General features: G+C 54.6%; 1 protein-coding gene across 1 annotated transcript in view; it reads right to left on the bottom strand.

Moving 5' to 3' along the window:
* Acot11 (acyl-CoA thioesterase 11) overlaps window positions 1-16,641 on the bottom strand; it is a 42,520-nt gene that overhangs the window by 8,284 nt on the left and 17,595 nt on the right. The window contains exons 2-10 of the mRNA XM_010610381.3: window positions 12,690-12,897; window positions 11,847-11,916; window positions 7,182-7,242; window positions 6,233-6,331; window positions 5,774-5,909; window positions 4,390-4,546; window positions 3,077-3,196; window positions 1,949-2,093; window positions 879-934 (exon numbers count right to left, since the gene is read on the bottom strand). Of these exons, the coding sequence (XP_010608683.1) occupies window positions 879-934; window positions 1,949-2,093; window positions 3,077-3,196; window positions 4,390-4,546; window positions 5,774-5,909; window positions 6,233-6,331; window positions 7,182-7,242; window positions 11,847-11,916; window positions 12,690-12,897 (1,052 nt within the window). The remainder of the gene's footprint in view (window positions 1-878; window positions 935-1,948; window positions 2,094-3,076; window positions 3,197-4,389; window positions 4,547-5,773; window positions 5,910-6,232; window positions 6,332-7,181; window positions 7,243-11,846; window positions 11,917-12,689; window positions 12,898-16,641) is intronic.

Here is a 16,641-nt window from a genome sequence, read left to right as displayed (position 1 = left end):
TGCTGGGATTACAGGCGTACGCCACCACACCCAGCCTTCTTTTCTTTTTTGAGACAGGGTCTCACTTTGTAATTCCAGCTGACCTTAAACTTATTATGTAGCCCAAGATGGCCTTGCACTTAAGGCGCTCCTCCTACTCAGCCAAGTTCTGGGATTACCAGGGTACTCCATCATGCCCACTTTCCTGCCCTATTTCTCTTTCTCTTCATCTTTCTTTCTTTCTTCTTTTCTTTTTCTTTTTCTTTTTCTTTTTTTTTTTTTTTTTTTTTTTTTTTTTTTTTTTTTTTTTTTGTCGTGCTGAAGATTAAACACAGGACCTTCACACTCAGCTGCATTCCCAGCCCCCCTCCTTTTTTTGAGACAGGTATCATTAAATCACTAAGTTACCCAGCTGGGTTTAAACTTGAGATCCTCCTGCGTCAGCCTCCCAGCCTTCTGGGCTTACAGCTCCACTGCACACTTTCCTGATTCACAGGGCCTGTGTGCCTGGCATGTTCTCAGCACCCTGCAGTTGCAAGGCTTTCCCACAGCAGAGTTGGACACACTAGACTCACGGCCTGAGCACCTGTATGTCCTCTCTCAACCTGTCTGCCTTTCTCTGCCAATAGAAAAACACAGGATTTACAATCACCTGCCCTGGCTGGCTGTTGGTGCCACCTGTCTGGGTGCTGGTGGGAGAGCCATCAATCCCCTCTGCCCCCATGTCAGGGCCTGCATTACGGATCACAAGCCAGCTGTGAAAGGCGCCAACAGGAATGGGTGTGTGGGTGATAGGGGCCTAGGCCAGGGCTCGGCAGGCCCACAGATCACAGTGCCCCAGGGTCTTAGCACCGGGCACAGCCCCACACGTGTGCGCCCCCACGGCCCACCCCACTCACCTGTCCAGGCGGATCTTCTTCCTGGCGCTGGCCTCTCGATACCTCCGCTCACCCTCCTGGGGAGGAAACAGGGACAGGATGTGGCACACGGACAGCCAGGGAGCCCTGCAGCCCCGGCAGGAGCCTGGGTCTCACCAGGGAGCTGGAGTCAAAGGATCCTGGCCAGGAAAGTGCTGAGCACCAGCTGTAGCCCCAACTCCCCTGGGAGGCCCTGAGTGACGGCGGGAAAACCACCTCCCCTCACCGGGCCTCAATGTCCCCCATCACAGAGGGACCCTCAGAGGGCACCACTGCCCCGGCCTGTGCACCCAGGCTTTGCTCTGGACTGGGCCCTTGAGAAGGCTGCCCACTCCTATGGCAAGTCCCAGAGCTGGCACACACTCTCTCCACAGCACAGACGGGGAAAGCAAGTCTGAGAGGCTGGAGTGGCCTGGAACACAGTATGGAGCAGAACACAGAGGGCCTCACTCAGAGCACACCCTCATCACCATCACCTCGGAAGTCCCCATGCATGAGTGTGGAAGGCAAGTGCTAGCTAGCGTGTGCCTGTGATTACAGCTACTTGGGAGGCTGAGGCAGGAGGACTGCCAATCCTAGGGCCAGCCTGGGCAACCTAGCAAGACCCTGTTTCAAAATAAAAAGCAAAAAGAGATGGGGCTGCAGCTCAGTGGTAGAGTACACACCTAGGAAGTACCTGGGAAGGTGATGTGGCTCAGCTCCCCTCGGTCCCCTCCACCACTAACCACCGCCACTGCCCAGCTCCACACCAGACACGGGCTAAGGTGGCTGCATCAGCCAGGAGGCGGGTGGGCAGGGCGGGACCTTCCCGCAGAGAGGGGCCTTGCCAAGTCACCCCCTGCCCACAGGAAACGGGAGCAGCCTTTCTCCAGCCACAGCCTTTAGCCCAGGCCCCTGGCTGTGACCCCCGCGTTCCCCCGGTTCCCCACAGACCTGGAGGCAGGGGCTGCAGTGGCACCACTTCCAGATGGCACTGCAGCTCACCAAGGGCCCCATTCCTGGCACAGGGCCGAGGGGGGAGCTAAGGTGGGCAGGGCGCTGCCTCCACTTACCCCAGGCTGGGGCTGGATCCAGGGCAGCTTCTGGGGCTGATCGTCTGTGTCCAGGACCACGAAGGTCATGAAGGCACTGTTGATGTGCCGCCAGCGGGGCTCGGCCTCCTGGCGATAGGCCTCCACACACACGCCCACCTCCATGCTGGTGGGGAGGAGGACAGAGGTCCCCAGGGCCACACGTGCACATGCACGGTACACACAGAACACACAGATGCACACACACATGCACACACTGCCCTGCGGTTCTTCCTGCTTCCTGGACCACAGTCCTACTGGCGGGGCCCCAGAGGCACCCTGCCCATCCGTGTTTACAGAGCACCTACTGTGTGCCCGGTCTGGGGACACAGATGTGAGTAAACCTGTCCAGTACATGGGCTAACACCAGGGGAGCAAACAACAAATGAGGAAGCAAAGAGAACGCAATTCTAACCTCAAAGGGTCCAAGAGGACACAGGCCGCCAGGGGAGGTGGCTGGATGAATTAGGAACATCACTTGTTATAGAGGTTCTCCATTGCTGCCATCTATGCATGGCTTATTACCTTTATTAATTATAAAAGGGCAGCCACAGCTGGGCATGGTGGCATAGGTCTGGAATCCCAGCATTCTGAGAGGCTGAGGCAGGAGGATCTTAAATTTGAGTACGGCCTAGCCAACTTAGCAAAATCTTGTCTCAAAATAAAAATAAAAAAAGGGATAGGGATGTTGCTCCCTGTGAAGGCCCTGAGTTCAATCCCACTACTGCATAAATAAATACCCATAGCCACTACTATTCACCACATCTTAGGAAGTTCTGTGATCACAGAATGTGCACTGAATACAAATGGGGAGACAAAGACTGAGACCGGGCCACAATTTGCCCAGGGTCACAGAGCCAAGCAGGGAGAGGGTCTGGTGATGGCAAACCTGTGCTGGGCAGACTGCACCTGCCAGCTGGGGTGGCCGGCCTCACCCACGGGGGCGATACACTGAATGCACAGTGTGCCCACCGGCAGGGGAGTCCAAGGGAGGGACCCTGACAGGCCAGTGAGCCCCGGGGAGCACAGAAGGGTCCTCAGGAGCTATGCATACTAGCACAGATGAGGGGGCCCAGCCCGGGCAGGGCACCCTCGGCACCCACCCCTCACCTGTGCTTGAAGGCGTTGTTCACGATGGCCTTGAGCACAAGGCGGTCCCCGACCTGGGATGGGCCCCGGAAGTGGAACATCTCGATGGCCTTCAGCGTGGGGTGGGCCCGGCAGAGGCGGCTGAGGGGACAGGAGAGACACCCCAGGGCTGCGGAGCCAGCCTTCTCCCCAACCCAGCCTGGAACCTGGCAGACTGCTGGGACCGGCCCAGGGACAGCTCTCCTCAGAGGACAGCCTTAAAGTCCCCACTCACAGCTCCCACACTGAGGTGTACGTGCAGGGCTGGGAAGGAGCGGCGTCCAGGACAGCAGAAGGAAGTCCAGGACAGGACTTAACACCTGCTGTCCCACCGCCCGGAAGTCTCCCCTCCCCAAAGTTCCAGCCATTCAAGCCGGTGCTCCCCCTCCAGGAAGCCTTCCCTGCCTGCCCACCGCATCTCACCCCTCAGCCCTGAGAGCGTACAGCGCTCCCAGCCCAGGCTGCAGAACAGCGCTGCTTCCCCACTGTCTCCCCAGGTCAGTCACAGAGCTCAGGCTGCCTGGCAAGGCCCCCAGGATGAGGCAGAATCGCCTAGCAGAGGAGGGCATGGAGAGGGAGCAGCAAGGACAAAGTCATGGCGGCTCTAAAGTGTCAACTCGGGAGTGGCTGCTGTCATCCGATGCTTAACAGCCCTGAACAAGGGCAGAGATCCCAGATGATGGAAAACAGAAATCGCTTTCACCACTAGGAGGAAGAGTCAGGGGCAGCTTGGCCAGGCAGGGGGCGGGCAGGCTGCCAGCAGGCAGAGCACAGTGGGCTGCAGGATGTCACACGGAGAAGCAAGGCAGGGCTAGAAGTGGTGGGTGGGACAGGGAACGGCCAGTGGCTGCTTCCAAGGAGTACATTTATCAGGAAGGGTGCAGGCAAGGCCAAATTACGGGTTTCTGGGGCTTTTGTTTTATTGTTTTGGTTTTGGTACCAGGGATCGAATACAGGACCTTGCACTTGTGAGGCAGGCACAGTGCCACTGAGCTAAATCCCCAGCCCAAGGGTTTGTTTGTTTTTTGTTTTTGCAGTGCTAGGGATTGAACCCATGGCCTGGCGCATGCTAGGCAAGTGTTCTACCACTGAGCTACATCCCCAACCCAAAGTTGACCAAGGGGAGGCTTGCCCGGGAAGCCAAGGGGACTGTGATAGAATTTATGAGTAGAAGAATGAATGGCCAGCTGCCAGGAAATCGTTTCTCTCAGGGAAAGCCCTGAGAAAACCCTAACAGAGCTTCTGAAGCCTTGAATGGCAACAACAGGGGAGCAAAGAAGAGGCCACACCCTCACCTGGCTGCAATGGTGGCCACATTCTCCATCCAGGCCATGATCTGGCCCCCAAAAGTGTTTCCCTGGTGATTGGCATGGGGTGGCAAGACCAGCTCCACACTCTCCACCCGGGTCTTCTCGGCCGGCACCATACGGCTACAGTCCTTGCTCTCAGGGTCTGGCCAGGGCAGGAGGAGGGGAGGTGAGAGGTCCCCCCAGGCAATCCTGGGGCCCCATGACACTGAGTAAGCAGGAGGCACAAGCCAGTCCTGGGCAAGGGGCAGAGGACACAGACGAGGAACACAAGCCTGTCACAGGCGGTGGACAGGACCCCCACTTTGAGTCTGGTCTGAATCCCAGAACTCCCCACTCAGGGTGTATGACCTTGGGCCAAGCACAGGAACCCTCTGGGCCACACCTGCCCCCTGCCCACAGCGCAGGTGTTGATTCCATCCCAACAGTGCTCACACTCGCGCCAGGTAAAGTGTGGCTGGGGTTAGAGGGGTCATATGGGAGGGCGCACACCCCACTGTGGTGCCACACAGAGTGAATACAGGGACAGCTGGGCCAGGAAGCAGGCGATGGCACCCAGCTGCCTGGGTCAGGGGGGATTCAGTGGGGCTGTGATGAGATGGAGGGGACCCGGGGGGCCAAGGACTGGGAGCTCAGCTGGCTATGATCCCCACCCAGGCAGCTGAATGGCTTTGCTTGTGCTGAAGTTTCCTCCCGGGGTTTCAAGCAAGACCCCCAAGTGGATAACCCTAGAGACTAGTAAGGAAACCCCCGCCCACACCCAGACTGTGCCCTCTCTTGGAAACCTCTCCTCCTCTCTCCACCTGACAGCACCCTCCTCCTCCGAAGGAGATCTTTGTGTGCTGATCCAGAGCCACCTCCAAGAGACATTTTAGGGAGGAAATCAAGCTACAGAACGTGTGCCGTAGCTCCCTCCTGGGTAAGAACAGGGGGCTAAAGAAGACATTGGACGCTGAAATATTCAGGGAGCACTTCTGGGAAGATACTCAAAACCGGGATGTGGGTTCTGGGGTGGGAGGGAGTCTCACTTCTTATCTCTATCTTCTTTGGGAAATGGGAAATAGGCACACACACACACATAATCGCAGTGCTTTTCCAAACTACCGAGCCTCACAGCTTATCTCGCTGGGCACCACCTCCCCAAGCACCTCCGCACTGCTGTGGCCAACAAAGGGATTTCCCACAGCCTCGCTCACTCTTCCCAGTCTGGCCACTGGGAAAAAGCCCAAGCACCTCCTTTCCTGGAGGAGACCCTAGGGCCCAGAGGGGCCCAGGAACACGGTAGGGGGATTCTTCCCTGTCTGGTCGGGGGGCCTGGGCAGCCGCAAGTGAGGCCCCTGCAGCCCTCCCTGTGTTCACAGCGGCCGCTCACCGTCCTTAATGGTGCAGTTGGCCAGGAGGTCCTTGATGGTGTCAGCGTAGAGCAGCCGCATGCGTCGGCGCTCTGCAGCCACGCTGTGCTCCGTCTTCTCCTCCTCTGTGCGCGGGGTGATCTGCTTCAGCTTCACCTGGTGGCCAGGGGACGGTGGGGCGCTGGGGACAAGTGTCCCGGAACAGCACCCCCACACTCCCGAGGCTGACACCCCCTGGCTGGGCCCCTCTCTGCCTGCTTCCCTCTGGACTGCTAATCCCTATTCATCATCCACTCCTCCGAAACCCTCCTTGGGCAAAGGATCCAGAGAACAGAGGGTCACTGTGGAAGGTGAGGTTGTTCTAAGGCCGTTCCACCTGTGATGTGCAGGGAGGTGGGGAAGGAGGGGTTGGATGGCCAGGGTGTCCTCTCGGAGCCCGCCATGACAGGTGGTACTGAGGGGCGGCGGCAGCCAGCTACCTTGGACAATTGCTGGTGGGCCACAAAGGTGGCCAGGGCCTTGCACACAGTCCACTGCTTGTCAGAGCACAGGTCCTCGGAGGCCACCTGGATTCCCACCTGGAGACGAAGTGCAGGCAAGAGCACGAGGAAGAAACGGAGCCCGTGACATCGGGGCCCCAGGTGGACGAGACGGGAAAAGCCCACCAGGCCCAGTCTCTGATCTTTCTGTATCACCTGCCAGGTCCCGAAGGCCAGAGACCTAGGTTGGTTCTGGCCCTGCTCCCGGCTCCCCGGAGCACCTGGGCCAAGTCCCTTCCCTTCCCCAAGCCTCAGTTTCCTCGTCTGTAAAGGATACTGAGAAAACTAAAATGACACAGTCCTTCAGAGGCTTTTGGGAGGAAATGTGTTGGTGAGATTTAAAGATGGACCCCTAGGGGTTCCTGGGGGCCCCTGGGCACTGATGGGGGGGTCCAGAGGCACAGTGGGCCTTTATGAGCCCTCAGGAACTGGTGGCCCAGCTGGAGGAAGCCACTTGGGCCTGAGTCCCTGGGGGAAGTAGAAACTGCCAGAGCTCCCCACTAAGTCTGCTCATCAAACCCCCCATGCCCCTGCAACAGAAGAATATGTTCCCATTTTACAGATGAGAAGACAGAGGTGAACCAAAAGCCCAGCACTCTCCCTGCCTCCCAACCAGAACCAGCAGCTGTCTTCCCTCCATTCCCCTGACACCTGCTGCTGGAGACAGGACCTGGGCTGGACCCCCAAGTCCCTGCCCCTTCCTGGGCCTCCATTCCCCTCTGTGCCATAGGATGTTGGTCAGGTAGATCTTTGGCTCCTCTTGGTCCCGCCAGCCTCTCAGGACTCTGCTACCCCAATCAGGGCCCTGGACATGAATGCGCCAGGACTGGGGCTGTAGGAAGGAGAGGAGGACAACAGCCCAGCCCCACCCCACAGGGCCCCCACACACCTCCATGCTGGAGTTGAAGGCCCGGTTCACCTTGGCCTTGATGTTCACCACTTGTCCGACACTGGGGGAGGAAAGCAGGAGGTGAGCCTTCCCTAGAGCACAGGGGAGGGACAGGAGCCTCTGCTGGGGGCACTGGCAGGAACCTCGGGGCTCGCAGAGACAGGGTCTTCACCCCGTTTCTCAGGTGGGGAAGCTGAGGCTGAGAAGTGGCCCGATTTCACTCACACCCTCTTCTCTCCCTCTTTCCCTGCTCCCCTGGTCCAGTTAAGGTTGTCTTCTTGCTCTTGGCTCCCCATTCCCTCCTCAAGCTGGGCCCCTGCTCTCCGTGCCCCTCGGGAGACACCCCCCACCCCACTGTGCCTCTGTCCGTCACCATCCTAAGATCCACGGGAAGAGCAGTGGTGTTCTGCTGTTTCCATGGTGCTGGGGATGAACCCCACTGACTCGGTGGCCCTGTGCTTTGCTCCCTAGCACGTCACACAGGGTGGGTCCCCCATACACTGGGCCGGCTGAGCTCAGGAATCCTGCACTGTCCACCCAGTGTGACGGGAACGAGAGCAGGCAAATGGAGACCATGAGAGAGCACCTGCCGTGTGTCTGGAGAGGCACCAGCCTCATTCCCGCCTCCGCACAAGCTGGGCAGATAGGGTTAGGGGGACTGTGCATCAGAGGCTAAGGCATCTGTCCAAGGCCCCCAGCTAAAAGCGGCAGAGTCAGATACTAGACTGGCTGTGTGGTCTACCAGCCCCATGCTCTCTGATGCAGCCTGACCCCTGGCTGACTCCCACATCCACACAAGTCCCCATGAGGCCACCTAGCCAGCCCCATGCCTACTCAGAGGCAGCGCAGAGTACCCAAGGCTGAGGGGGTCAGGGGCAGGAGGCTGAGCAACCTTGAGAAGTCCTTTCATCTCCGCACCTTAAGTGTGAAGGATAAGGTGGTGATACTTTTTTTTTTTTTTTTGGTACCGGATATCAAACTCAGGACCTTACACCTGCCAGGCAGAAGTGACACCACTGAGCTAAATCCCCGACCCCTGTGGTGACTCTTACTCCTCAAATAACACTGCTCGGCCCAAGCCTAGGAAGGTTCCTTCCCAGGGGCCTCTTGGTCAGACGCTGGCTTGGGTTCCATCAGGCTCAACCCTGACTGTGTCTCGCTATACCGTGTGACCCTGGGCGGATCCCTTCACCTCTCCACGTGTTTTCCCACATGTAAAGTGTGGAGAATGCACGACTACTGCCCGTGCTGCTAAGCGTCAGTTGTGAGGCAGCGTGACCCAGCCACGTGCAGGCCCAGCCCACAACAGGAGCTCAGTTACTTAGACCTGTTCTCGTTGGCCAACACTGGCTGTTCACTGTGAATGTTTTCGGCAGGAGTCGTGGTTAGGATGCAAAGGAAGGTTCTGCTTTAGGAGATACAAGCTGAGGAATAAAGTATCAGAGGGAGAGATGTCCTTATCTATATAGAGATGAAGCAAATTTAGCAAAATGTTAATTATTGGCTCTTAGAAATGGTCACCATTTCACTGGACTTTCTTTTTTTTCTTTCCTTCTTTTTTTGGTTTTTTTTTTTTTTTTTTTTTTTTTTTTTTTTTTTTTTTTTTTGTAGTTGAGATTGCCCTGGAACTCACTATGTAGCCCAGGCTGGTCTCGAACTCACAGCGATCCTCCTGCCTCAGCCTCCCAAGTGCTGGCATTACAGGCATGTACCACCACGCCCGACTTCACTGGACTTTCTATATGTTTAGAAGTTGTTATGATCAAAAATTAGAAAGAAGAGAGGCCAGGGATTTAGCTCAATAGTGCCACTGCCTGCATCACAAGCTCAAGGTCCTGAGTTTGATCCCTGGTACCATAAAAATTAGAAAGACGAAATTCTATGGTCCCCCTCAAAGTACAATACACTCCCTACCTTATCTCTGGTTTCACTTACCTGCAGTTAACTGTGGTCTGAAAATACCAAATGAAAAGTTTCAGAAATAGGCAATTTGCAATTTTTAATAACATTTATTAAAGTATACTGCTATAGTTATTCTATTTTATTATCAACTATTGCAGTTAATATCTTCCTATGCCTAATTTAAGCTTGGTCATAGTTTTGCACGTATAGGAAAAAACATCGTCTGCATGGGGTTTGACACTGCCCATAGCCAGGGATTTAGCTCAGTGGTTTTACCACCTGCCTTGCAAAGTTCGATCCGTGGTACAAAAGAAAAAGAAAAAAAAAAAAAAAAAGGGGATACTGCCCATGGGTTCAGGTACCCACGGGGGGTCTTGGAACACAATCCTGCACATAAAGCGGGACTGCTGCAAAAATAAAAGTTCACTTTCTATGGCACCAAAAGGAAATCTGGGAGGGATCTCAGTGGTAGAGCACTTGCCTAGCACGTACAAGGCCCTCGGTTCAATCCCCAGCACCGCAAACAGAAAGATACGGTGTGAAAAGAGAAATGCGTCACCCTTCTTCCCACGGCTCCCTCTCCCCCTCCTCCTCTCTAGCTCCCCCAGTTCATATTCCCTAAAATACATTCAGGAATTTTGGAGTATTGTTGTTGTTCTTCTTCTTGTTTATCCCATGTTTTGGTTTTGCTTTTTTGTAGTACTGGAGACTGAGTCCAGGGTCTTCCCGCTGAGCTACATCCTCCGCTCTTTTTCTATTTTGTATTATGAAACAGGGTCTCGCTATGTCACTAAAATTGCCCAGGCTGGACTTGAACTTGTGAACTTCCTGCTTCAAATTCCCAGAATACTGGGATTAAGCCCCCATATCACAGTCGGGAAATATTTTTAAACGACGAGAGCAGAAAAAAACAAAATACCCCAGCTAACCACAGGTGTGGCCAGGCCCTTCCCTGCCACCGGGCTCGGGCCCCTCCAGCCCTTCCCTTCTCCCAGGATCTTCCTCACCCCTCCTCTGCCCAGACTCACCTTCATCCCAGGGGGCTGCACTCTACCCAGCACTGGCTCATGCATTGCCCCCACCCAGCCCTTTCAATCCCTGCTCCTCCAAGAAAGGGACCCAGACATGGCCCCACAGGCCTCCAAACTGTCACTGTGTACAGAGCAAGCTCAAACTTCCTCTAAGAAGCTCCCCTTGACCACTCCCAGATATATGGGAAATGTAGTCCACTTCGTAAGAGCAAAACAGCCCGGGCCTGACTAGCTCCTATTTCTCCACTAGCTGACCTTAAGCAAGTTATCTCACTTCTTGCAACTCAGTTTCCTCCTCCGTAAAACGAGGATTCTAACAGCCCTGACCTCACAGTGTTGTTCAGAGGGTTAAATAAGTTAATGCATTTAAAAAGCCTTGCAAATAAGCTATCAACATTGGCTCATTAATTGTCACAAAGGTACCTTCTAGATGCAAGGTAATAATAAGGGAATTGAGTATGGGGTGTATGGGAACTCCACTGTCTTCAGAGATACAACCTGTTTTGTACATCTGAAACTATTCTAAAGTAAAAAAGTACTTAGAACAGTATGAGAAAGCATCCATATGTCAGAGCTCATTGTTGGGGTAGAACTGCCTGCTTTTTTGTCTCTGCTGCTGCACGGGCTGGGAGTCAAGCCAGGGTCTTGCGCTTGCTGAGCACATGCTCAGCCCCAGCCCCAGCCCCAGCTGCCCACTCTGAACGGAAATGATGCTTCTCCAGCAGCCTCCCCTACATCCTGGGAGCTCCTGGGAACAGAGACCGCTCCCCAAGCAGAAAGGCTCCCACCTAACAGTAAGTGCGTAGTAAAGGGCGACCAGGGGAGGACAGGTGACCACACAGTCTCCTTAACCGGGACACAGAGCACCCGGCAGTCAGGAATAAGCCCTGGCACTTGATGGCCTAGGTACCAAAGGCGAGTTAGGGACAGACCCAGATCAGAGCTCTGAGCACATCCGCTGCTGCCTGTCCTGTCGGGGCTCCTCGCATCCCAGAAGCAGGGCTGGCTCTGAGGACAAAGCCATAGTAGCCAGGCTCTGTGCAGTGTGATGAAGACCCTTCATCTCTCTCTCTCCCTCCCTCCCTCCCTCCACTCTGTTTTCAATACCCAGAGCCTCACACGCTAGAAAAGTGCCCTACCATCGAACTACAGACATTTATTTACTTATTTGTGCTAAATCCCAAGTCACCCAGGTTGGGCTCATACTTGCAATCCTCCCACTCCTGCCTCAGCCCCCCAGAGTGTTGGGTTATAGATGTGCACTGCTTTCCAGCCAGTATAGCCATACAAAATAATAACTTGAACAGGCCTGCTTTGCTAAGGGCATCTTCTCCGCCTGCAGGAGGGTGGACAGAGGTTGACTGGCCCAAGCCTCCAACTCTGGCCTCAGTACGGTGCCTGCCTAGGGGTCTCCCAGCAGTCCTGTGACCAGAGAGAATGTCTGAAAACAAAGGCCCAGAGACACAGACTGACTTCCCCAAAGCCACACAGCACTCCAGCAAGTGTAACTCCAAACCCGAAGCAACTTTTCTGGCCCCATCCTGGCTAAGGGAGCCCCTACCCCAAGGCACCCGGCAGGGGTCAGCTCCCAGCCCACCACTGTCCAGACTGCAGACCTCTGCCCCAGTGGCTGCCCTTTTCTGTTCTCTGAGGCCAGTCTCGTGGCAGCACACCGTCTGATCAGGCTCGTGAGGGGAAAGCAGAAGGATTCGGAGCAGGAGGGGCCACGTACCTAATGGTGTGCTCAAAATAGATGTCGTCCATGGAGGCTGTGACGCAGGGGCAGCCCGCGTGCCTCTCAGCTGGCAACGGGAGAAGAAAGCCAGATGTTAGCAGCCTCCCACCTCACCCAGCTCTGATCAGATGTCGCCTCCTCGAGAGCTCCTCTGGTGCCGGGCCCAGGCCACCCCCAACTGCCTTCTTTCTGGTCCTTCGCCACCGTCCTGGCCTGTTTTATACACCTGGGTCCCACGTGTGTATTGTCCCTCCTTTCAGCTAGGCTGTCAGTTACACAGGGCCGGGGGGTGAGGTTGCCCACCCTGTTCAAGACTGAACTGTCCCTGCCTGCCACACGGCAGACCCTCGTCAGCAGCCATGGACTGAATGAGGGACCACACCATGCTGTCCTAGTCCTTTCAGGACCCCTCTCAGGTGCCTGAGCCCCTCTGCAGACCCTCCCTGTCCCCAAGGCTGGTTTGAGGCCTTTCACCCCAGCAGGCTGTGAGCTCCCTGAGAACACTGGTCCAACCAAAGGAATGAAGTGAGCTCAGCTCAGATGGAAGGAGGGAGGACAACAGGCAGCCCCAGCCCTGCTCGCTGCTCAGCACCTGCAAGCCAGTCATGAAGCCACCAGGTCTGAGGCTGCAGGGAAGCTGGGGCCTCAGGGTGTGACCCAGGCACAAGGGGCCATGGGGCTTGGGGAGAGGGACAGGCTGCCCCAACCACTAGGAATCTTTGAGGGCATTTCAGGCAGGTGGGCCAGGATGAGCAAAGGCCAGGGAGGAACAAGTGCAGCCCTCAGGGGGACAGTGACACCTCTGAAAACGGAAGCCTCTGCCCTGGACCCGGGCTTTACCAGACAGGCAGGCCGTGGTGTCGATCCACTTGAGCAGTTGCCCGACACTCAGCTCGCCGCGCTGGTTGGTATGGCAAGGCAGCACCAGCTGGCTCATCTGTACCTCCGTGGGGTTCCGGTCGTCCTCGCTGTCTGCCATGGTGTCCTCGTCCCTCGCGTGGGAGACCGACTTCCGGGATGTGCGGCTCGAGAACACGGAGGCAAAGCCCTGGGGAGCAGGAGGGGACACAGAGTCAGCTCTGCCCAACCAGAGACCCAGGGCCTGAGGGAGCAGAGCAGCAGCCCAGGGCCACCACCCTCTAGCCCATGTCAGAGCCCAGCGCTCTCTGGATGTCACCTAGGCCTCATTTTCTTCTGGCCCACAGCTCCAACAAGTCCAAGGTGGTGGTGGTGGAGAAGAAGACAGAATCTACCTCCTCACTTCAGTTCCAGGCCCCTTCGTTAAGTTTTGCTTTAGATGGACCTCCATTCTTATTTTTGTTTTGCTTTGTTTTGTTTTATTTTGAGACAGGGTCTCACTATGTAGTTGAGACTGACCTGGAACTCACTATGTAGCCAAGGCTGATCTCGAACTCACATCGATCCTCCTGCCTCAGCCTCCCAAGTGTTGGGATTACAGGCATGCGCCACCACACCCGGCTGTCCCTCCATTCTTAAAAGATAGCCCTCTCTACAAAATGTGGGGGCAACAGACAGTGCAATCAGATGTCACCTAGGTCTTAAAAAGGAAGGAAATCCTGCCCATGCCCCCGAACGGATGAACCTTGAAGACAGTGTAAGTGAACGAAACATGTCAGTTACAGAAGGACAAACATGTGAGTCCATTCATGGGAGGAACATGTGATTCCATTCTTGAGAGGTTCTTAGAGAAGTCAAGTGCATCCACACAGATAGCAGGATGCTTGGTAGTAGCCAAGGGTGAGGGGAGAAGGAAATGGAGAGCTGCTGCTTAATGGGTTCGGAGTTTCAGTTCGGGAAGATGAGAAAGTTCCGGAGAAGGTTAGCAGTGACGGTTTCCACATTCAATATGAATATACCGAAAACCACTGAACTGTACACTTAAAATGTTTTAAATTGAGCCAGGCATGGTGGTGTGCACCTGTCATCCCAGCACTCTGGGAAGCTGAGGCAGAAGGATCACAAGTTTGAGTCTGGCCTGGACAATTTAGTGACTTAGCAAGACCCTGTCTGCAAATAAAAAATAAAAAAGGACTGGGGATACAGCTCAGTGTGAAGGCCCTGGGTTCAATCCCCCATACCGCAAAATTAAAACTAATGTTTAAACTGGACCACTGCGTTCTCTCTTGGACAGTGGCCCACCCTCATGCTGCAGGGTGCACTTGTTTTCCTACTTTTACTTGGCCCAAACTTGCTCTGCAGAACCTGTTTACTTTCCTACCTTTAATAAATGTAAAACTTTGTGACCGTTTCTGCTTTGGTCAAGACAGAAAGAACCTAGAAACCACCTCTAGAAGGAGACCCCAGCACCCCAAACCCAGTAGCATATCCGGCCTATCCAGCCAGGAGGCGGTGGGGAACTCAGGAAAGTTTCTCCTGGCACCAGCAACAGCTCCCTAGTGTCCCACCATGGGGGTGGGGGTGGGGAGTGCATGGCCCATTTTTCCCAGCTGAAATTCAGGTAATTTGGAGACAGGCATGGCTCAAGCAGAACAAAGGAATGGCCAGTAAAAGCTCAACTCCAGGGGCTGTTTTCTTTTTCTTCAAATCATACCAAAGCACCACAGCACCCCAAGGTAAAAGAGAGCACATAACCCCTAGGACGTAGGACCTATAACCCCTCCAGCAGAAGGTAGCTATACGAAGACAGAGACCTCCAGCACCCCACGAAGAATTCTGGGGATCTGCATCTTTTAGGGGAGAATGAGGCAGGAAAGCAGGGAGTGGTAGAGCTGGCTGAGGAAGCAGGCAGGATTTGTTGATTACAAAATCCTGGGACACACTGCCCAGGAGTTCCCAAAGCCCTGCATGTGGACTTCTCTCTCAAACTCAAGCAGGTTTTCCATAGGATGACCGAGACCTGACGTCAGCCTAGGCGTGGACCATCCACCCTGAGTTTTCACCACTGTGTTCTCTTGCATGGTGGTACAACCTCACGCTGTAGGGTGTACTCCTTTTTCTTTTTTAAATAAATTTTGTTTTATTTCACCCCATTCCCCCTCAAGCCCCCTTGTACTTCTTTTCCTACTTTTACTTTTCCAGAGCCCAAACTTGCTCTGCAGAGCCTGTTTTCCCACATCTAATAAATGTAAAACTTGTTACTATTGAAAATAAGGTGGGCTGGGGATCTAGCTCAGTGGTTCTGTCACCTGCCTCACAAGCACAAGGACCCGGGTTCGATCCCTGGTGCCAAAACAAAAAAAAAAAGAAAGAAAGAAAGAAAGAAAGAAAGAAAATAAGATGCCGGGCCGGGGATTTAGCTCAGTGGTGCCATCGCCTGTCTCGCAAGTGCAAGGACCAGAGTTCGATCCCCGGTACAAAAATAAATAAATAAATGATATTTAAAATGATAAGTTTTAAAAATCCAAATTGTGCAAAGACTCCAACCAAAAAGAGAGGATTGCCAGCTTGTGTTTAAAAAGGACGATCTAGCCAGAAAGAAAAAGAGAAAGGAAGGGAGTGAAGGAAGAAGGGAAAGGAGAGAAAGGAAGGAGGGAAGGAGAGGAGGGAAGGGAAGAAAAGGAGGAAGACAAAAGCCCCTCCATGAAGGGAGCCCAACAGGCAGTGAGCCTGCACACAGCAACAGCTCCGGCACCGTCCCTGCAGCAAAGCCGATGTCACCCCTACCGGCCCTCCCCAGCCTCTGGGTGCCGCAGAGGGCAGAGGCAGGAAAACCTCTGGTGTGATAGCATCCTCAGCATGTGGGTCTTCGGCGAGGAGGGTTCTGGGCAGCCACTGCCTGGCGGCTGGATCTGGGCCAGGTCTGTGGCAGCTGCCAGCTGGGAAAGCTCAAATACCTGCGTGAGAGGTGGGCTTCTCCAGGCGGAGCAGGGGGCCCTGACTCCTTTTCTCTCCAAGCTGCCCTTGGACTCTAACTGTGGACTCAAGACAGACGCATGAGTTCTGATTCTCACAGCCAGGGCCAGTTGTGTGGTGGCGATGAGTCACAGACAATGTCTACACTTGAGTGTCACGTGTTCCTCTAAGCACCTGACATGTTCCCGTTCCACTTTACTCATACAACAAACCCTCGAGACAGGTACGTTATTATCCTCATCTTACAGGTGAGGAAATTGAGGCCCTGGTGAGTGTCAAAACTAGACTGGCATCCAGAGGCCTGGCTGAGAGTCTGAGCTCCTGCCCAGCACACTGGCTGCCTGCAGGGCCTCCTGGGATTGAGAGGAAGAGGAGGGAGGACCCTGCACCTCCAATGCCACAGCAAAGCACACACTGACCAGGCAGCAAGGCCACCCAGCTGCAGGGTGGGAATGGTGCTGGGCCTCTGTTGGGGTCTGCATGCTCTGGACCATTTCCCCACAAAGATCCCATAGCCAGTTCAACAAAAATTCAAAAGACAGGCCAGGGATTTAGTTCAGTGGTTCTGCTACCTGCCTGGCAAGTGCAAGGTCCGGAGTTTGATCCCCGGTACCAAAAAAAAAAAAAAAAAGAAAGAAAAGGGCCAGGCATGGTGGCGCATGCCTATAATCCCAGCACTCTGGAGGCTGAGGCAGGAGGATCCGTATGAGTTCAAGATCAGCCTGCACTACATAGTGAGTTCCAGGTCAATCTCAATTACATAGTGAGACCCTGTCTCAAAAAACCAAAAGAATTAAAAAAAAAAAGAAAGAAAGAAAGAAAAGAAAAAAAACCTCAAAAGACAATGCCATGACTTGCTCCATGTCCTAGACCCCTACAGTGGTAGGACTAGGATTTGCACCAGGCCTGCTTGAGGTTCCCAGAAATGCTGCAGCCCATTTCCGAGAGCCCCTGGGTA

The sequence above is a fragment of the Fukomys damarensis genome, unplaced genomic scaffold (genome assembly GCF_012274545.1).
Source record: "Fukomys damarensis isolate Sample0158 unplaced genomic scaffold, DMR_v1.0_HiC HiC_scaffold_23, whole genome shotgun sequence".
Lineage (NCBI taxonomy): Eukaryota > Metazoa > Chordata > Mammalia > Rodentia > Bathyergidae > Fukomys > Fukomys damarensis.
Note: the sequence above shows the minus strand (reverse complement) of the source record. Positions and strands in the feature narration are given on the sequence as shown.